Source organism: Cavia porcellus, unplaced genomic scaffold (genome assembly GCF_034190915.1).
Source record: "Cavia porcellus strain 051 isolate PalLab524CR breed Dunkin Hartley unplaced genomic scaffold, mCavPor4.1 scaffold_39, whole genome shotgun sequence".
Taxonomy (NCBI): Eukaryota; Metazoa; Chordata; class Mammalia; order Rodentia; family Caviidae; genus Cavia; species Cavia porcellus.
The window spans coordinates 1,263,361-1,286,352 of record NW_026947522.1 but is presented as its reverse complement, the minus strand read 5'-3'; the positions used below and the strand labels follow the sequence as shown (position 1 = coordinate 1,286,352).

The following is a 22,992-nucleotide window of genomic DNA, read 5'->3' as shown; positions in this document are numbered from 1 at the left end:
GGTTAAATTGGTGGTTGCAAATTCCCCCAGTTCCTCTTTATCCTGGAAGCACTTCGTTTTTCCATCAATTTCCAGGGACAGTTGTGCAGGATATCTCAATCTTGGCTGGAAATTATTATCTTTCAAAGCTTGAATTATTTCCCCCCATGCTCTTCGTGATTTGATGGTTTGTGCAGAGAAATCTGCTGTAATTCTGATGGGTGTTCCCTTGTAAGTGGTCTGTTTCTTGTCTCTAACAGCTTTTAATATTCTGTTCTTGTATTGAATTTCTGGAATTTTTATTATTATATGCCTGGGTGTTTCTCTGTTAGGGTTGTAGGTAGCTGGGGTCCTGTATGCCTCATACATCTGAGTATCTTTACCTTTTGCTAAATTAGGAAAATTCTCCTGGATTATTTCTGTGAGTAGCTTTTGTAGTTCACTTGTTTGTGTCCCTACTTCTTTTTTTATGTTCTTAATCCTTAAGTTATGGCTCCTCTTATCATCTTCTTGTCTTTGTATTATTGCTGTTTGTTTCTTTGTTATTTTTAAGAAGTTTTTCATTTCATTCTCCCATATTACAAGTCTGGCCTCCAGTTCAGATAGTCTGTCCTTAGTTTCTTTCAAGCTGTTATGCCAGTCTTGGATTGACTTCTTAATTTCTTGATAGTCCCTTTGAACCTGCTTCACATATTCAATGCTTTCTCTGTTTTCTCCATCAAGCAATTCTCCCCTCATTTTCTGTTCTTCCATTCCACCATCTGTTTTTTCCTGGGTGGTGGTTAGCATTTCTCTATCTATTCTGCATACTTCTAGTTTCAGGTCGTTAATAACTTCACTCCTGAATTGGTCTATGAGGCTCTCTATATGGTGCTTAATGTATATTGGTGCGGTGTCCACTATTGCCTGTTTCTCAGAATTGGGGGCTGAGGAGCCTTTCTTGTTGCTTCCCTTCCCCATATTTTCTGTTCTTTATAAAATGCAAGCTTACATAGGAGGCCTGGCTTCCCTGCCTGTCAGCCACAGCCTGATCAAATTGTCCTGGCTAGGTTTTTCCGCCCACCACTGCGCACCAGGGAGCTGCGGAGGAGGCAGCCTATGCGGGAGTCAGTTGCCCCTCCAGGCCACCATCAGGCTCTGGGATCTGGGTTAGGCCAGACTACCAAGTCCGCCCACAGCGTTGTTGCCAGGCACTTTTCACCAATCCCGTCCGAGAGGGGAATGTGTGGCTGGAGTCGCCACCGCGCCCTGCTCTTACAGGACTGCCCGAGCCCAGAAAGTCCTCCGCTGGAGTCAAACTGTGGTAGGGGGTCAGTTTCTCTCACTCACCTCGCCACCAGTCAGTTTTCGTGTACGCCTCCTTGTCCGTCCTGTCTTCGACTCCGTTTGCAGACTCCCATTCCCAGAGCTTCTGCGCATCTCTCCTTGCCGAGCCGCAGTGGAGGCAACCAGCTGCCAGGCGGCGGGAAACCCAAATCGCGGTTTCCAATGGCGCGGGGTCGAGCCTCCACACCGAGTCCTTTCTGTTCCTATTTTAGCGCCAGGACTGTATTCTAAGTTGGTTTCTCTCAGCCCAGTTCGTTCCTGAGTCAGCAGAGCATATCTCTACTGGTTCATGTCTCCTTAGTCCGCATCATTCCTGGCCTCTGAGCCGAGCCTTTCAGAGAGCCTCCAGTAGTTGCTGTTGTCTGTCCGCCATGTTCTCAACTTTATATGCTTTAATTGTATAATTTGGACAACTGTTTCTAAGATGAAAATATGTAACCTATTAACTAGTGATTTCTTATTGTACTATTTCTCTTGAAATTCTGTATTATTTATACATGTTTTCTGCTTTGTTTTTTATTTCCTTTCTTTTTTCTCTTTAAATATAAACATAATCAAGACTGGAATGGATATCTTTTATTAATTTATATTTGTTACTGGAGATAAAACTCATGACCTCACATTTGCCAGGTAGGTTCTTAACCCACTGAGCTAAATCCCCAGCCCCCCAAAGTACATCTTTTACATCCTGTCACCTTCAGATTAGTTGGCTCTACTCTTGAACTTGATACCAGCAAGCATACCAAATGTGAATAAAATCAGTCAAGGCCAAATAACATTCAAACAAACCAGCTTCAAAGATCAGTCATAGAAGACAATGTAAGTAATACAGAGTTTCAGTTTAAGTTAACAGGTAATTAAGGATAGTTACCATGGTATAACCTGCTATTTTCAGGTTATCTCTTTGTGCCCTCAAATCTAATATGAGTAGACAGACCAGAACAAAATATAATCAAACTAACCAGAGCAATAAGACTACTGTAGCTTTTACATCCTGATACACTTTTAACAATGCCGTCTGCCTTCTTTTTTAAGGCAATTCCTCACCTTTCTCCTTCTCAGGATACTATTATTCACTGTTCAGAGTGATATTAGTCTAGTCTCTTATGTTCAATTTCAGCATACATAAAGATAAAGACAGCTACTATGAAGAGAATGAGAGACATTATGGTAGTCATTATCGATTTCCCCAAAATCTGTCTTGAAGATCAAAAAAGCCTGCATCATCCTGTAATTATTTGATTAGTTCTATAATATTCAGTATATATTCAATGCATTCTAAATGGGAACAACTATTTGGAAGAAAACTAGAGACAGTAAGATAGACAGTGAACATCTCCAGTGGACGTGCTTTGAAATCTGTGTTTCCTTAACTTGTTTTCTTATGAACTGTTCTGCTCTGTTTTATCATGTTTAATCTTACCCTTCTTAAGAAAAGAAAAAAAAACAAGTTTGTAGGACAGTAAGCATATTAATAAGTCTTTGTTGGATCATTGAGGTGAACTGTTCGCAGTGTCATTGTTTGAATAGCACTTTGTATGCTTTAATTTGTAACTTGAACAACTACTTCTAAGATGAAAATATGTAACTAATCAACTAGTGATTTCTTATTTTTCTGAAATTCTGTATTATTTCTACATTTTTTCTGCTTTTTTTCTTTAAATAAACATTACAATTTACGACAAAATATAAAAATTCAATTTTAAAGACAAAATATTAAGTACATAGACACTATCCATACTTGAAAGTTAACAGCCCATTTCAGTTTACCATGCTTAATTACAAGATGCCATGTTGAAGCACAAAGACATTTTAAAAAATCTAAAGAGGTACAAGTGGTTAACTGAAAACCATACAACATGTGCACTTGAGTAGAGCTCCACCTCAGATTTGTCATTTCTGGAAAATTTGTGAAGAAATATTGACATCAAACTTCTGTATTGGTTATCTCTTAATGTCTCCTTGGGATTTTTAAAGTAAACTTAGATTTAAATTGTCTGAAGACTGATGCTTTTTCTATGTATTTAACAACAAACATGGATTGCCATATTTCTCACATTGTTAATACACATAGGATCTCTGCCCAGTGAGCTCTTTCAGATAGGTAACAATGATCATGTATGCTGAGAGTATTCCCATAGCACATAGGATTTATCTCTTGTGTGAGTTTCTTCATGTATTTCACTTACAATCTGGCTGCTAAAAGTGTCTCCAGTTGCTTACATAGCCAGTGGTTCTTCCCAATGTGAATTCTTTCATGTGTTTTGCAATGACTGTATGTGGTAAAACCTCTGCCACATTGTTATATACATAGGGTTTCTCACCAGTGTGAAGTCATTGATGTATTTTACAGTATCCATGTGTGGTGAAAGCTTTCCCACATTCTTCACATACACAGGCTTTCTCAACAGTGTAAATTTTATAATGAATTGGACAATGAGCATTTCTGCTGATACCTTTCGCACATTCCTTACCTATATAAGTTTTCTGCCCAGTGTGAAGTTTTTCACGCATTATGCGATAAGTATGTGTGCTCAAACCATTCTCATGATGCTTATATACGCTGGTTTTATCTTGAGTGTGAACTTTCATGTTGTTTACAATGTCCATATAAGGTAAAAACGTTCCCACATTGCTTATACATATGGTTTCTCTCCAGTGTGAACTGTTTCATGTTGTTTACAATTTTCAGAATTGGTAAAATATTTTCCACATTGCTTACATATATAAGGTTTCTCTCCCGTGTGAATTCTTTCATGTTTCTTACAATCTCCCCGTGTGTTAAAAGCTTTCCCACATTGCTTACATACATATGGTTTCTCGCCAGTGTGATTTCTTTCATGTTGCTTACAATGTCCAGAGATGGTAAAACCTTTCCCACATTGCTTACATACATAGGGTTTCTCTCCCAGTGTGAATTCTTTCATGTTTCTTAAAATCTCCCCGTGTGGTAAAAGCTTTCCCACATTGCTTATGTACATAGGGTTTTTCTCCAGTGTGAATACTTTCATGTTTTTTACAATCTGCCTGTGTGTTAAAAGCTTTCCCACATTGCTTACATACATATGGTTTCACTCCAGTGTGAATTCTTACATGAACCTTACAATATGCACGTGCGTTAAAAGCTTTCCCACATTGCTCACATACATATGGTTTCTCTTGAGTGTGAATTCTTTCATGTTGCTTACAATGTCCAGATGTGGTGAAACCTTTTCCACATTGCTGACATACATAGGATTTCTCTCCACTGCAATATTTTTTATGGATCTGAACATTGTGGTGTGTTTCTGCTTCTTTCACATTCACATTACCTTCTGCAGTACCAAGGAATACTTCTTTACACTGACTCCAAGATGTATGTCCATAGGGTTTCTCTAGCTTTTCATTTCTGTAAAGAAAAATATCACATATTGGATTGATAACCTTATTACTTAGTTTTTATTGAAGAGTTGAACAAAACTGTTTGCAGTCTCACTGTTTGAATCCCCACTTCATATGTTTCACTTTTGTATTTCATTAACTATTTCTATGAGCAGCATATGTAATCATTGTCTTTAGATTTCTTACTGTTTATTTTCACTTTGAAAGTGGTATTATTTACTTATTTTGTGTTTCTTTGTGTTTCCTTATATTAAATAAAAACAGAAAAATTCACAGTGAAATGGGTCTCAGTTTAATGACTGCATTAATGTCAAGTGCTGTTTTTAATGGCTGCTCAGAAATTCTCACCATGAAGCAACAGAATGGCCTTGTAAGATATGTTGAAAACAACCATTCCCAAAAGACTGGTACACATTTGGAAATCTTAGAATTTGGTACCTTTTGAAATGCAGAATATTTAGCTTCACTTTGGGCATGGGTATATATGTGTATCACATAGAGATCATTGTGATATGATTCCCCATCACAATCTCCCTTCTGTCCTTAACCTATAGTTCCCTTTTCCATATGGTTCATCTTACTTTTCTCTATTAACTCTCTTTCATTTCATTCCACAATTCATATTTTGGTTTCGCATCTAAAAGAAACCCTGTGACCTTTTAGGTTTTATAACTGAGCTATTTCACCGAATTGATGGGAGAAAGCCCCATCAATTTCTTATGGCAAGTGACATTATATTATTTATTTTTTGACATTATTTAACACATTTTTTTTCTTTTCCATGCTGGGAATGAACAACAGCTATTAGCATAAAATCTATAGCTTTTTAAAATCTGTTTTAAGAGATTTTCACTGATTATTAAGCTGTGAAGTTTGAACTTGAATTTGCCATTCTGCAAAATCTGATTCCTAGTGTGCTGGATTTACAAGAATGCACAACCACAGAGGGTCTATTAACATTTTCCCTCTCCACAAATCCAGTGATAGATAGCTAAGATTCTTCAAGGCCTGATCTATTATAACTTGATCTGCTTTGTATATGATTAAGCATGTATCAGTATTTTATGCAGATTTTGAATTTTTAAAAACTTATCCAGAACAAGTGTGGTGGGATCAACTTCTAGAGATAACTGCATACTTTTATTCAGAATGAATGCACTTAACATTCTGCCAGCCTACTTAGAATTTTAATCAGAGTGGCTGATTCTCTAGAGCATGGCTTGGAAACACAAGCAGTCTGTTTTATTTCAAATTCTATTGCAAACAGCAATTTTTAGATAATGAATGTGTTATATTCAAATGTATACATGGGTAGAAAAACTGAAGGGAGAATGTCATAACTCAAAGTGTGTGCCTTTTGTACACATCTATATGCAATGATATACATTTTCATGATTTAATTCACTCATTATACATAGCGTAGCTTATACACCTTGGGAGAATATTACTGGCAGTAAATTGAATGGTACCTCATTTCTTTAGTGGTCACTTTTCTTCTTCTTTCTTCACTAATAACTCAGGAATATTCCTTCTCCTTGTGAGTGCAACTTACCTTAAGTATCTCCAGTAAATCTTGCATTGTTTTTCAGCTTCCTGGATATCCCCAAGTCCTCCTGAATTGTAGACATAGAAATACCAGCGCTCATTAGAATAATACATACAAATTAATAGATTTTGTTTAGATTTATGATATAATGTGTTCAGGTCTGAGCTATTTTTAAAAATATATTCACATTGATTTTAATGAAACAGCACTGATGAGCGACACACAACATTCTGACAGCATGAGTGACAAAAGTATTTCATTCTTACCTATTGCAGCCATGTTCCTAAAGGTTTCACCCATCACATCTCTGTAGAGGTTCTTTTGGGATGGACTCAGCAAAGTCCACTCCTCATTGCTGAAGTTCACAACCACATCCTCAAGGGTCACCACCTCCTAAAGGATCATACATATATTTCTCACATGAAGGTTGAGACACCAGGTTTGTGATATCTTAAATTATCTCCTACAAATCTGAATCAAAAGCAAAGTGTGGTGGTATATATCTATAATGCCAGCACTCAAAAGGCTGAGGCAGGATGGTTTCAGTGAGTTCAGGGCAATTCTAGGCTTCATAGGGTGTTGAAATCCAGCGGATATACATACAGAAAGCTTGTTTCAATAAAACAAAACAAAATTAAATAAATACAACCAAACAAAACAGCTGAATGAAGACTGATTTATTCAAATTTAAATCCATGTCTTGGTCATTAATTTTGTGAATATACACATTTTTGAAGACAGCAAATTTGATGATAGATTGTAACTCACTGCTAATGTAACAGTGAAATAGGAGCACTGATTCTTGTGCTGAGTCACTGTAATATTCCCTGTGTACTGTCTCTAATGCAGAGCTCACAGTGAGAAGCCTGCAGGACCAGCATCCACAAAGCACAGAGTTAGATAAATATCCCATCAATCAACTAGGAAGCCAAGCAAGCACCTCCCTTCCCTAGTAAGTGGTGGCAATGTGGCAGACTGTGGCCCATCCAGGGTGCAAACCAGCAGCAGCTCCTGAGATCCGTGCAACGTTGGAATTTAGGACACTTGGAAGGCAAGCAAGCACCACTTCTCCCTGGTAACTGGTGGCAGTCTGGCAGATTGTGGCCCTTCCAGGGGGAGGACCAGCAGCAAGTCCTGAGCTCCACACCATGTGGGAACTTAGGGCACTGTGAAACCAAACAACCAGCCTGTCTCCCTACTAAGCATTAGTGAACCTACTGGATGCACGGCCTAGAATCAAACATCCCACTTCCCTACCCCTCTTCTCCTGTCACCCCCCACCCCATTAGCAAATGGGAACCAGAAATCTGAGCATCTCCTGGGAAGCTGAACGTAACAAATAAGGGGGACTTATTTCTACTATTTCTTTGAAGGCAAATATTTTTATTACTGTTTTGGTCTATTCTGATTAATGGTATTGCTCTATTCAATATTCTGTTTTGATAAGTACTATAATGTTCTGTATTTCATCTAATTTTGATATATGTGTTTGAAAGAACAACTATTATAAAGATAATAAAACATACTGTGATACCTATTACTGTTATCCCAGTAACCTGTTGTGAAGTTGTGTACCAATTTCACTGTACAATCATAGTTGGCCTTATTCTGTGTTGTTCTGTTGCATTTTACCACTTTCAAAATTTAAAAAAAGAAAAAAAATCTCATCAATCACTTTGATAGGCTGCAGATAATGTCTCTTCAAATCTCATTCAGGCCAGTGAGTACTTTGTTCTTAATATACTTCAGCAGCATTTTGAAACATGAATTTGGTTTCATAGAACAAAACATAAATAACACCCAATATGGTACACAAATAATAACTCAAATGTTAGTGGAAAATGCTGTTTTTAAAAAATAAGTATATAAAATGGAACCAGGCCCAAGCTGTAATTTATAGCTCACTGTCACGAAGCGATCACTTTCAATTCAGATATAAGAAATGTATCTTGGGAGGCTGGTGAAGGAGTTCTTCCTTGAATTTGGGGCTATCCTAAGTTACAGAGCTGTGTAAAATAGAGAAACCCTGACTGAGACACTCCACAGACAAAGTGAAAGCATAAGAGAACTTTGGTTTGTTTTTAAAAATTATAACCATATAATATGCAAAAATTCCAACAATATTCAACACTTTCTGAGATACAATGTGGATATTTTCCATGCAACAAAGAAAACACTTTCATAGTTGGGTATTTATCTCAGTGGCATGAACACCTGCCTGGAAAGCATAGGTCATGAGTTCGATCCTTGGTACAAAAAAAATCCAAATTTTACCTTCATGACACTGGGGCATAATTAGAGATAATCCAAATTAGATCTCAAGTATGGAACACAAAATTCATGGATTGATAGGGATGTGAAATACTGATTGTTGCCAGAGCTTGTGTTGATCACCTCAAGGAAGCAATGAGAACTCAACTTTAACTTCACACTTACTCTAAGAACAACCTGACTTTCAGTGAAGACCCTCTTTGTTGTATGTCCTGCTATAGGCTTCCTGCATCCTGTCAGTCACTTGCACATCCTTTCCACACTCCTCTGATCCATCCTAAGCAGAAAACTCTTCATGCCTAACTATTGATATCACTGCAAAATTTGTTTAGAGCTTCTCCTTTACACCACTTAATAAAGTCCATTGCAGAGCATTTCCATATTTAAACTGTCTATGACCAAACAAGCCACTAAATCAGCTCTTAATTCAGAGATGACACGCCTATTCCTTTCCATTCAGAAGGATATCACGTGTATATGTCCATGCAAATGCCTAAATTTCAGCATTTTTCGATGAGAATTTAACAGGTAGCCCTTTCTGGAATTTGTCCTTCACAAATTTTTACCCTATCCTTGATAACACTTTCATATTTGCTTCATTTTTGTCAGACTTCAAAACTCTATGGCTGTTCTCACAAACCTAGTCTGTGAGCAAGGATGCCACCTAAATAATTAAGTATGCTCAGAAATTATTTTGCACTGATCTGTATAATACACAGTTCATGATTTGTTTGGGAAGCCTTTCTCCACTGAGGCACACTACTACACATCTATGAATTCTCAGGACCTTTGTCACTACCTGTCATGAGGATGGAAATATGAGAACATACTATAAATTGAGAAGATCACTATAAATACAAAAAAGCCCAAGTTTAAGTTGAGTCATTGTGGCTATGAGGCCCTGCATTACAGTCATTAATAAACTTTGGACTTTCCAGATCTGCTACTCTGAGGAAAGAGAGCATAGACCTAGCTCATTACTGCTCTACAAGCTACAAAAAGCATCATAGTCAGGGTCTTTCCAAGCTCCTTCCAATGCCTAAGATTGTGGAGTTACCAGGCCAGCAGTGAATTTCAAAGATGATACTTGAGTCTACTGCTGTCATAGTGAAGCTAGGATTCTGGGGACCCCAAATCACCCTTGCCAACAGCAAGAGGCAAAAGGGACAGTGAATGACCCAAGGGCAATGCTGGAGGACCTCAGGAGCTGAAGCTAACTAAATACTTGAGGCTCCAGACACCACAACTACTCCTAAATATTTCTAAATGGTTTCACCGAATCCACCCTATCTCTGGGCTCCCATGCACAACCTCACCATTCCATGGCTCCAGGGTCTCTCAGGTTCTTTGCTAATCAGGCCACAGGACATCAAAAGTACTACATGAGATCCAGCAAGCATTTTGCTACCACTATTGCACTCAGAACAGGTAAATCATGCTGAGACATGGGAAGAGACAGAAGTCACAGCCAGCAATGGTCCACCAGATTGGACAGTTCATATAGCCTGCCCCTTCATCACTGATTGACTCCTGCTCTACTGCCCTCTTTCTGAGTCAAGAATAAACAGAGAAAGGAACTCCTCCCTGCAAGAGAGGATCCCAAATGGTAGACTGTAGTGCAGAGGCTTCTGGAGCTGCCATTCTTCTACAGTGGTGAACTCAGCTCGACAGAGGAGTGTTTGTATTAAAGAGCTTTACCTCACGCTTTTAACTTTCAAATCCATTTTATTTCAAGGAAAAAACAACACATCAACTAAAATTAAATTTCAAAATATGTGAATCAGGGGGCAACACTGGTATATACATTGCGCATTGTCATCCCAGATCATTCACCCAGAGCCCAACACATCTGTAATCAATTTTCCAAACAGTACTGTTACAGGCACCTGAGTTATTTAAATACTATTGGCATGAGACAGAGGTAGGTCCCCCAAGGAGCCCATTCAGGAGACCAGATAGCTTGCAACTATGGGCAAGACTGACACCTCATGCTATGGGTCAAGGCTGAAGACAAAGGATAAGCAAATTCCTCCATATCCTAAGGATTGATATTCTAAATAGCTCCCTAGAACTCTGAGGAAGTCAGGAGTCACCATTCAAAGAAATGTATATTTATCCTAAAGACTGACATTCTAAATAGTTCCTCCCATCCTGATGACCTCAGTAGTTACCTTCCAAACCCCTAAGGGAAGTCACTGCTGCCTAAGAATGCCTGCTTTCTATGTGACTCCCTTCCCCCTTTGTTTCCAATTTAATCAACTTTACATGAACTTATTGGCTACCATAGCTCTGTCCCATTTATGCCCTTCTGCATTGTGAGTTCCTAGTTTTCCCTACCTTAAACTCATTTCACCACATGATTTTACTCTATAAAGGTCCCTAGAAAGGACAGTGTTTGGCAACCTGCAAAGGACTCCATCTCTCTCTCAGGCAGCTTTTTTTTCTCTCAATAAGTATATTCTTCTCTTAATCTCTGCTGTTCCTAAAATTCATTCTTTGACCTTAGAGAACAAAAAACTCATATAAGACATAGTAGACCAGGAGATTCATTCCGCTATAGCAATATTAGTATAAACTTTTCTCTTTCTTGAAGTCAGAGAAAACAGTAGTAGTTTGTATTACACAATGTTGAACTCACCTTGGCAGGAATACTTGCATTGAACGCCTTTACCCCTGCCTTTAAGTGCTGCTTCTTTTTCTGATCTGTAATTTGGTCACAGTATCTACAATGCATTAAGGAAATGACTCAAAATATTTCTTATGAATGGTTTACTACCAGCTGTGGAGGAAGACAGATAGCAAAAATTCTTTGTTTTGATTTCTTCCTTCAAACCGAAGGATGTACTTCAAAGAGTTTTGCCCTAGAAACAATTACAGGACCTCATGGTGGTAGTTCAAGGTGGAAGAAGGTGAAACCAGGGATACTTACTCATATGGCCACTTCCTCTTTTTTCCTTGATTACAACTTCCTTTTTCTTTCCCAGGGGCCTAAAGAAAATTCCCATCAGCTACTTGCAAGACCTCAATGTCCCCTCCAAGCACCACATCCAAAAGTCACAAATACCCCATAACCCCATAGTCAGTCAGAAAAAAAAAAAAAAAAAAAGCTAAATTCTTGGTGGCTGTGGGCTCCTCTCCACATTCTTTAAATAAATACCAGTTTTACATTTCTTATATTCTGCTTCTCTACTGTGCTAATTTACCTTCTCAGTAATCTCAGTAATCTAAACCACTTTAAACCTATCTCACCACATGATTTTATTCTATGAAGTCCCTAAAAAGACAAAGTCCTTTGCTAAAGGCTCAGAACCCACACTGTTTCTCTCAAACAGAAGCTTTGTGATAGGATTTTTGGTATAGTAAAGAAGAGACTATAAAGTCAAGGTGGCCTTTATTCTTAGAACGTGAAGAGAACCCCATGACCACTGGGGATCTGGCTTTTTCTTCTGGAAATATGTGGGGGCATACATATAGTTTTTGACTTGGGGGGTGCTTAAAGGTGGCATTGCTGATATGCAAGTAGCTGATTGAGATTCTTTTCTGGCCAAGGGTAGGTTGAATAGGGGAGAGGAAAGTGACTTCCAGGTAAAAGTCCCCTGGTTCCACCTCCCTCTTCCAAAATGTCCTATTTAGAGCCAAATACTTTCACTTTCTTTCTCTCAGTAAATATATTCTGCTCTTCAACTCTGTTGTTCCTAAAATTCTTTCTTGCACCTTGGAGAACACAAACTCATACCAGACATAGAAGGTCAGAAATTTCATTCCACTTTATCACGGTATGGCTGCATGTGTTTCTAACTCAGCTGCCTGTAACTTTAAGAATTGTTTATCAATTTGACTTGGAGTAATTGTAGCAAATAAAATGTTCTTAATGGATATAGGGAAATATATCATTAAATTGAAAAAATGATTATCACAGTTTTTCTAGCTAGCATCAGCCAACATTATCAACTTTCAAGTATCTGGGAAAACAAAAAATAAAAACAACTCAGAAAATAGCAACCTATAGGGGACAGGACATCATTCACTGTAATTGTCATGCTATCTGCAGGTATTTCGCAGACCACAAAAGAAACATTGAGCCTATTAATTAACTAGTATCAGTTTCAATAAATGTGCTCACAGCACTGCATCGTTGACAACTGTGAATTTTTTTTTGTATTAGGGATTGAACTCATGACCTTGTTCTCTCCATTCAGCTCCTGGTATCACTGAGCTCAATCCCCAGCTCCAACAAATTTAGATACTAAATATGACTACTAACAATGTTTAATTTGCCATTGACATATTTAGTTATAAATTTTGTAAATTTACATTTTCACAAATGAAATTATTTTCTTTCCTTGAAGTTTAAATTACTTTTGTTTACAGGTAATAGGGATCAAAGTTACAACCTAGCACTTTCCAGGCAGGTATTTCTGCCTGCTGAGCTAAATCCCTGGCCTGTACTAATGAATATTTTTAAATGTATAAACATCACTTTATTCATTCAAATACTATTGTGATTTTAGCAAAGGATGTCCATGTAGACAGAAATTGATATACAATCAGAGAGAAACTGGAACCTCAAAGAGTCAATGTAAAAAACTAAATACAACAATCACTGCTACAGGCACAGCTGAAGAAAGCCAGACCTGAAGGAGAAGATGCAGTGACCATGTCTACATACTCCTGAAGAGAAAAACAACAGCTTGAAATGTACTACAGTTACCACCACCTCCTCCAGGAAGTTCAGATAGGCATCAATTACTATACTCAATGACCAGAACTGGACTATTGTTCCCACAAAATGCCTTGGCTCTTTCCACATACCTTTTCTGGCTGATTTGTTCCCCTGCTGAATAATATTAGTTAAGAAGCTATAAGCTTATAGTTTGATTGTAGTCTGAGACCCACACTGTATCCACATTGTGACTTTCCTGTATAAATGACCTCTGTCAATAGGTCTGTGGCCAAAAAACCGAAGACCACTCCTGAAAATTCAGGGCTATTCTTCTCTCTTTTTTCTAAGAAAATTTTTGAACTTCTTTTGGTTTGTGACTTCCTTTCCCAATGCTGTGAGCCATTAAACTTTGTGCATTTGACATCAAACAGGGCAGAATTATATTTCTCTTATTTCAATTTAAATATGAAATGTCTGCTAAAGGCCATGTTACAAAGCCTGGATTTCAAGCTCCTTGTTTGCCATGAGCTTAACATTTCCATGAGCTTTTAGAAGTCCTCAGTCTAGTGAAGTGCAAATGCATTGGAGGAAGGAGGTCACAGTTGTGCTGTAGCACAATAGGTGCCATTCCGAAGTCTGTGTTTGTAACTGTCTCTTGGATGCTACTACATGGCATTCCTTCCTCGGCATCATCATTCAATAACTCCCATTTTGCATAAGTCAACTTTCACTCAGCTCTATTATTTTTTTTTTTATTTAAGAGGAAAAAGAGAAAATCACAAAACAAACCAAAGCGGCGTAAGGGTACACACAATACAGAACTACAAAACAAAACAAAACAAAACAAAACAAAACAAAACAAACTCAGCTCTATTATTGTTTTTTTTTTTTTTAATAGTCTTTCTGTTTCCTTGGTTGTTTATTTTTTTCATTTTAGTTTTTTGATTTAAAGACATAATCTCACTTTGGAGTTCCAGCCAGCCTTGCACTCACTATGTAGGTTAGGCTGTCCTTGAATACATGGCTATTCTCCTGTTTCAGCTTTTTGATTGCTTGGTAAAAGAGGTGGCATTATAGCACATGGTGTTTGTCTTTTTTCTCCTCTCCTTTTCACAATTATTCTTTCATTTCAGTGGCACTGTCATTTAACGCTGGTGTTTGCTTGTGTCAGTAAAAGTTTCTGCAGCTTGAGTTGAGTTTGTGAACAACAACATAGGGAACCAAGCAACCCAATTGAGAAATGTGGAATTTCATTAGCTGGTCTCAGGACCACTTGTATACAGAACTCCTACCCCCATTTCAAGATCTAAACAACACGCTTTGAACTGGAAAGTCAGAGATGTTTTAAAAGATAGAATCACAAAAAGAACTGTTGGAAACCATTTAACTAGAATCTTATAATAATATTTGGATGACAACTGTATTCTGCCTCTTTTGTTGAGCAGGTTAAATTTTTTCTTTGTGTACAGCTCATTTTGCTTTTCTCCTGGGACTTCTACCCTGAGTGAGTTTCCATTTTTCTGGGTGAAATACAGGGCACTAGTTAAATGCAAAGCTCAAGATGGCATCTATTATGACAAGCTACAACACAGCTAAGTTACAAGCCTCAATATTTTCTAGGGTAAAAACACACATATCTATAATCCCAGCACTCAAGACGCTGACACAGGAGTGCTGCTTTGAGATTAGGGCAATTCTGCGCTCCATAAGGGGTTCAAACCTAGCTGATATACATAGAGAAAACAAAACCAAACAAAACAGACTGATTTCTTCAAATCTTAGTTCCTTATCTTGGGGATTAATTTTTTGTATATACACATTTTTTGAGACAGCAAATTTGATGCTATATTGCAACTCACCGCTAATGTAACAGACACATAGGAGCATTGATTCTTGTGCTGCGTCACTGCAAGAGTTGCTGTGCACTGTCTCTAATGCAGAGCTCATAGTGAGAGCCTGCAAGACCAGCATCCATAAAGCACAGAGGCAGACAAGTATCTCATCAATCACTTTGATGTACTACAAATGATATCTCTTCAAATCTCAGTTAGGCCACTGAGTCCTTTGTTCTTAATATACTTAAGCATCATTTTGATATTTGAATTTGGTTTCACAGAACAAAACATAAATAACATCAAATATGGTACATAAATAATAACTCAAATGTTCATGGAAATCTGCTGTATGTAAAAAACTTATAAACAATGAAACCAGGTGCAAGCTTCAAATTATAGCTCAGTGTCAACAAGTGATCACTTTCCATTCAGATATAAGAAATACATCTTGGGAGGCTGATGCAGGAGAACTGCCTTGAGTTTGGGGCTAGCCTAAGTTATAGAGCTGTCTGAAATAGAGAAACCCTGACTGAGACACCCGACAGACAATGTGAAACTTGAAAAGTGACTGCATAAGACACCTTTGGTTTGCTTCAAAAAATTATACCCATACAATATAGAAAAATTCCAAAATATTCAACATTTTCTGAGGAACAAGGTTGATATTATCCATAATATACAGAAAGCACTTTCAGAGCTGGGTATTTAGCTCAGCAGCATAAAAGCCTAACTGGCAAGCTTGAGATCATGAGTTCGATCCTTGGTACAAAAAAAACATTCAAATTTCACTTTCATGATACTGGGTCATAGAGCTAGTCAAAACTAGATCTCAAGTGGAGAACACAGAATTCATGGGTTGACCGGGATGTGGAATACTGATTGTTACCAGAGCATTGTTACTCACCTCAAGGAAGATATCATAAGACAACTTTAACTTCATGCTTACCCTAAGAACTACCTGACTTTCAGTGAAGACCCTCTCTGTTGTATGTCCTCCTATTTGCACACTGTGTCCTACTGGTCACTTCCACATCCTTTCCATGCTTGTCTGATCTACCCTAAGCCGGAAACCCTTCATGCCTAAACTATTGATATCCCTGCACAATTTCAATTTAGGGCATCTCCTTTACAGGAATTAGTAAAGTCCATTACAGAGCATTTCCATATTTAAACAATGTATATGATCAACCAAGCTATTAAATCAGCTCTTAATTCAAAGATGACACCCGTATTCCTTTCCATTCAGAAAGATATCACTTGTATATGTTCATGCAAATGACTACATTTAGGCATTTTTCAGTGAGAATTTCACAGGCAGCCCTTTCTGGAATTTGTCCTTAGCAAGCACACTTTATCCTGCCCTTGATGACACTTTTATATCTGCTTCATTTTTCTCAAAATTCAAACCTCTATGGCTGTTCTCACAAAGATAGTCTATGAGCACGTGTCACATAAAGTATGTTCAGAAATTCTTTGCACTGTTATTTATAGTACACAGGAGTTCACCCCGTGTTTGGAAAGTTCCTCCACTGAAGCACATCACTACACATCTCTGAATTCTCATGATTTTGCCAACACCTGTCATGAGGTTGGAAATGTGAGAACATACCATAAATTTAGGCAATTCCTATAAATACAAGAAAGTACAAGTTTAAAGAGTGCCGTTGTGGATATGAGGCCCTGTATTACATTACATACATTTATAAACTTTAGAACATCAAGATTGCTGATCCCTGGAATGAGAGCAGAGACCAAGCTCAGTACTGCTGCTCCAGCTACAAAATGCATCAGAGTCAGGGTCTTCCCAAGCTCCTTCCTCTGCTCCCTATGGTGGAGGTGCCAGGGCAGTAAAAATTTCAAAGATGATACTCCAGTCTGTTGATATCATAGTTAATTCAGAGTTCTGGGAACACAAAATCATCCTTGCTCCCAGCAGGAGAAAAAAGGGAAAGTGGATGACCCAAGGCCAATGCTAGAAGACCTCAGGAGCTGAAGTTAACTAAATACCTGAGTCTACAGATACCAGAACTGCTTCTAACTACTTGTAACTGTTTTCTCCCCTATTTCTGGGCTCCGATCCAAAGCCTCACCATTCCGTAGCTAGAGTGTCTCCCACGTTCTTTGCTAATCAGGCCACAGGACATCGAAACCAGTAAATGAAATCCAGCAAGCATTCTGCTCCCAGTTTTGTATTCCAAACAGGTAAACAATGTCTACACACCGGAAGAGACCCAAGAGACCTCCTGCCATGGCTCACATGATTGGACATTTCATATAGCCCGCCTCTTCATCAGTGATTGACTGCTGCTCTACTTTCCTCCTTCTGAGTCAAAAACAAACAGGGAAAGGAATTCCTTCCTGCAAGAGAGGATCCCAAATGATAGACAGTAGTCAGAGACTTCTGTAGCTGGTTGTCTTCAACAGTATTGATCTCAGCTACACAGAGGAATATGTGTACCAAATTATCTTCCCTCAGCTTTTTATTTCCAAATCCATTTCATTTCAAGAATAAAAAGAAAAAATGAACTAAAACTAAATTTCAAAACATGTGAATCAGGGGGCAACACTGGTATATATATTGCACACTGTTATCCCGGATCATTCACCCAGAGCACGAGACATCTGTATTCAATTTTCCTAAAACTACTATTGTGTGGAGCTGAGTTAGTTAATTATGATTAGCAATGAGACAGGGCTAGGTCCTCTGAGGAGCCCATGCAGAAACCCAGATACATTGCAACTATGGAAAAGATGGACAACTCCTGCTATGGAAGATCAACAAATTCATCCATATCCTAAGGACTGATATTCTAAATAGTTCCCAAGCACTCTGAGGAAGTCAGGAGTCACCATTCAAAGAAATGTATATTTATCCTAAAGACTGACATTCTAAATAGTTCCTATCATCCTGATGAATAAGGAGTCACCCTCCCAAAACCCTAAGGGAAGATTCACTGCTGCCTAAGAATGCCTGCTTTCTGTGTGACTCCCTTCCCCCTTTGTTCCCAATTTAATCAACTTTACCTGAACTGTTTATCTTATTGGCTACCATAGCTCTCTCCCATCTTATGCCCATCTGCATTGTGAGTTCCCAGTTTTCCCAACCTTCCACCCAACTCACCACCTGATTTTACTCTATAAAAGTCCTTGGAAAAGACAGTCTTTTCCAACCCAGTCAGGACACATTTGCTCTCTCTCACACAGCTTTCTTTCTCCCAATAATTATATTATCTTGACTTCTATTTTTTCTAAAATTCATTTTTTGATTTCAGAGAACACAAACTCAAACCAGACATAGTAGACCTGGAGTTTCATTGACCTATTGCAATAACAGTGTAAATTTTTCTCTTTCTTGAAGTCAGAGAAATCTGTACATGATTGTAATCCTAAATGTTGATCTCAACCCTTAAGGGACATTTGCATTGAAGGGGTTTATCCCTGCCTTTTAGTGCTGCTTCTGTCTTCTGAAAGTGAACTGATCTGTAGTTTTGTTTATGCTATCTACAATGCATTAAGGAAATGATGGGATACTTTCCTTGTGAATTGTTTACCACTAACCAAGGGAGAAGACACATAGCAAAAATTCTTTATTTTCATTTCTTAATTTAAACTTAAAGGATGCACTTTAAAGAGTTTTGCCCTAGAATAAATTACAGGGCATCATGGAGGGAGTTCATCGGGGTGAAAGGATGAACACAAATCAGGGATGCTTACCCATATGGCTACTTCCTCTTTTTTTTCTGAATACAACTTCCTCATTCCTTTCCAAGGGGCCAAAAGAAAATTCCAATCAGCTCCTTACATGATATCAGTGTCAGTGCCAACACCACCAAATTTCAAATATAGCCTATAATCCCATAATCCATCAGAAAAAAAAAAAGGCAAACCCTTGGTGGCTTTAGGCTCCTCTCCACATTCTTTAAATAGAAAGGACACTTCTACTTTTTCTTATATTCTGTGAAAGGGTTTTGGCCCAGACAGGACTTTGTAGCCAGGAAACCATCAACCGTAAGCAGGAAGTCCCTATCTCCCTGCCTCTAGGAATTTACCTGTGATGCCATCTTCCCACCCCTGGAAATTTACCTATGGGGCCAAACCTAGGACCAATGGGCTACCTGTGCATCCACAATGCCCTCCTTAGTTTCCACCCCAAACCGAGTCTCCTTACATACCCCCACCCCACATGTCTGCCAGAGAGATCACCCGACTCCAGAGGTGGGGGTGCCAGTCATCTCTCTCCATGTTCTCAGAATAAAGACCTCTTTTCATTTTATACTTCTCATTTTTGGAAATATTTTTCATCTTTTAGAAATAATCCTATCATTGTGCTTCTCTATTGGGCCAAAAAATCATAACAGTACTGATTCGTGTCTATGTATGAAGCTAATTTACCTCCTCAGTAATTCACATGCTCTATGCCATGAGTATCCAGTGGAAATCAATGCAGTGGGCTTTTGCTTCACTCTATCAGTGTCAATGCAGTGAGCTTACTCCTAAGATAAAAATAAATCTTCATACAAGTTTCAAAACAGAATTATGCATCAAAATATAGTCAAGGTCCTTTCAGTAATATAATAGAAGCCTTCTAGAAACTGAAAAAATACACAGTTTATCTAATTAAAAATTGTTCAAGCAGCCAATAGTGTTGAAATTTTTCTGAACAATTATTGGTGAACCTTCTCTCTTTTTTTTTTTTTTTTTTGTCTTTTTCATTTTTATCGGTACCAGGGATCGAACTCACGACTGCCTGCTTACAAGACAGGCGAACCTTCTCTTTTTTAAGATATAGCCTAGTGTCATGGCAAAGTCTATGTCTTGATAAATAATACAATCAAAGCAATTATTTTACACTTATACTGACTGTTGTATACAATTTTAGATGTTGCCAGGACTATAATCACTGTTAGTTGTATTAATCACTTGAAAGTGCAGGAAAAGGAACAAATTTCAGACATTATAAAAGTATAGTCATGTTAATTTGGCTCATGTTAATGGTATAGAGGAATGAAACTCCTTACCTAGTATATATCTGGTATGAGTTTGTGTTCTCTAAAATTGAAGAATGAATTTTAGGAATGATGGCATTTAACAGTGGAATATATTTATTGGGAGAAGGAAAGCTTCTGTCTGAGAGACAGGAAGGGTCTGAGTGGGTTGCCAAAGACCGTCTTTTTGAGGAACTTGTATAGAGTTAAATCATGAGGTTAGATGGGTTCAGGGGAGGGGAAAATGGGAATCAGAAAGTTAAGCCTAAGGCTGAGTAGAAATGTGGTCAACCAATAAGGTTAATTGCTCAGGTAAAATTGATTAAATTGGGAGCAAATGGGAGAGCAAGTCATAGAAAGTGGGCAGGTTTAAGAGCAGAGACTCTTCTTTTAGAGGATTGGGATGGGGGCTCTTGAGTTCCTCAGGGTGATCAGAGAACTATTTGGACTGTTGGTCCTTAGCACTTGGTTGTATTTAATTTACCTTTTGTTTTGAGATTTGGCCCACAGCAGGAGGTGATTGTCTCTTCCAATCCTGCAAGCAATCTGAACTTATTTTCTGGCTCCTTTGAGGGGCCAGCCCTGTTGTTATAGGCAGCTGAGTTAGAAATATAGAGCCAGGGAGACAGAATCAGGTCCTCGAAGTGGCCAGCTCAGAAGCCCACATACCTTGCAGCTATGGGAGACAGATACCTCCTGTTACGGGACAGGGCTCAAGAGAAAATACCAAGCAAATTCATCTATATCCTAAGAATTGATTTTCTAAATAGTTCCCTGTCACCCTGCTGAAGTCAGGAGTCACCCTCCCAATCCCATAGAGGAGGGTTACAGCTCTGTAAAATGCCTGCTATGACCTTGCTTCCCCATTTGTCTGCAGTGTAAATGATTTTGCCTATTAATTATAATTATAACTATTAATTATATTGGCTAAACATAGTTCTGTCCAAAGTTATGCCCATCTGCCTTGTGAGTTCCCAATTTTCCCCACCTTAAACTCATCTCACCCCATGATTTTATTCTATAAAGTCCCTAGAAGATACAGAGTCCTTGACAACCCACTTATGACCCTTCCTGTTCTCTCAGACAGAAGCTTTCTGATAGGATTTTCGCTGTGGTAAAGGAGAGAATATAAAGTAAAAATGGCCTTTATTCGTAGAAGGTAGAGAGTACCACGTGACCACGGGACATCTGCCTTTTTCTGCTGGATATATGGTGAGAGGGCTCATATCTACTTTTTGACTGCGGTGGTGCTTAAAGGTGGCATTGCTGATGTGCCAGTAGCTGATAGGGACTCTTTGCATGCCACAGGTAAGTTGCCTAAGGGAGAGGTAAGTGACCTCAGGGTAAATGTCCCCTGGCCTGCTTCCCACTGCTATAATATCCTATCTAGAGCAAAAAATGTTTCACTTTTTTCTCTCAGTAGTTATATTCTGCTCTTCACTTCCATTGTTCCTAAAATTCATTCTTCTATTTTATAGAACACAAACTCCTACCAGACACAGTAGGTCAGGAGTTTCATTCCATTATATCACTATCTGACTGCCTATATTTCTAACTAACACAGCTGCCTGTGACATTAAGAATTATTTATTTATTTCACTTAGCATAATTGTAGCAAATAAAATGTACTTAATGGGTGTAGTGAAATACCCAACAAAATTGAAAAATTATTATCACTGTTTCTCTATCATCACCAATCATTTTCATCTTTCAACTATGTGGGGAAAAATAAAAGCATCTCTCAGCAAATAGCAATGCTATAGTGCACAGTGTATTATTCATTGTAGTTACCATGTTATTTGTAGGTACTTCATAGACGACAAAAGAAACATTGAGCTTTTTAATGAACAACTATCAATTTCAATAGTTGTGCTCACTATAGCACTACATGGTGGTTGACAACTGTAGATTTTTCTTTGGTACCAGGGATTGAACTCCTGACCTTGTGCTTGTCAGGCAGGTGCTTTGACCACTGAGCTCAATACACAGCCCATCATCTTTAGATTCTAAATATGACTGTTACCAATGTTTAATTTGCCACTGAGATATTTAATTAAAAATCTTGTTAATCTACATCTTCAATGAAATTGTTTTCTTTCATTGAAGTTTAAAACACTTTCTTTTTAGGTACCAGGGATCAAACTCACAACCTAGCATTTCTCAGGCAGGTGCTTCTGCCTGCTGAGCTAAATCCCAGGCACCCATTAAATAATATTTTATTAAATGTATAAACACTACTTTATCCATTGAAATAGTATTGTTATTTTACTAGAGGAGGCAAAAGTAGTGAGGAATTGACATATAGTTAGAGAGGAAATGGAACCTCAAAGGAGTCAGTGTAAAAACCTAAACACAACAATCCCTGCTAGAGGCAAAACTGAAGAAAGCCAGAAGGTGATGATGTAGTGACCATGTCTACATGCCTCCTGAAGAGAAAAACAATAGCTTGAAATGTACTACAGTTACCACAACCTCCTCCAGGAAGTCCAACAAGGTGTCAATTACCATACTCAATGACCAGAACAACTGGACTATTGTTCCCACAAAATCCCTTGGCTCTTTCAACATACTTTTTCTGGTTGACTTCTTCCAAGGTGCAATAATATTAGTTAAGCCACTACAAGTTTTTAGGTTGATTGTAGTTTGAGACCCACACTGTACCCACATTATGACTTTCCTGTAAAAATGACCCCTGACAATAGGTCTGTGCCTTAAACACCGAAGAACATTCCTGAAAATCCAGGGCTATTCTCTCTTTTTTCACAGAAAACTTTCTGAACTTCTTTTGTTTTGTGACTTCATTCCTCAGTGTTCTGAGTCAACCAACTTGGTGCATTTGACATCAAACAGGGCAGGATTATATTTGTCCTATATCAATTTGAATATGAAATATCTGCTAAAGGCCATGTTCCAAAGCCTTTGTGTGAAGCTACTTGCTCGCTCTGAGTTTAAGATTTTCATGAGCTTTTGGACCTCCTCATTCTAGCAAATTGCAGATTTATTGGA

At 38.2% G+C, this 22,992-nt stretch overlaps 1 protein-coding gene across 1 annotated transcript; it reads right to left on the bottom strand.

The window, feature by feature from the left end:
• Nucleotides 1-2,328: 2,328 nt before the first annotated feature.
• LOC134474821 (zinc finger protein 431-like) lies at nucleotides 2,329-17,207 on the bottom strand. Its single transcript, XM_063243616.1, has 4 exons — nucleotides 17,092-17,207; nucleotides 6,499-6,625; nucleotides 6,239-6,299; nucleotides 2,329-4,693 (listed from the first exon to the last, which is right to left on the bottom strand). Exons 1-4 carry the CDS (start codon nucleotides 17,173-17,175, stop codon nucleotides 4,192-4,194), a joined length of 774 nt encoding a protein of 257 aa, XP_063099686.1. The 5' UTR covers nucleotides 17,176-17,207; the 3' UTR covers nucleotides 2,329-4,191.
• Nucleotides 17,208-22,992: the final 5,785 nt, after the last annotated feature.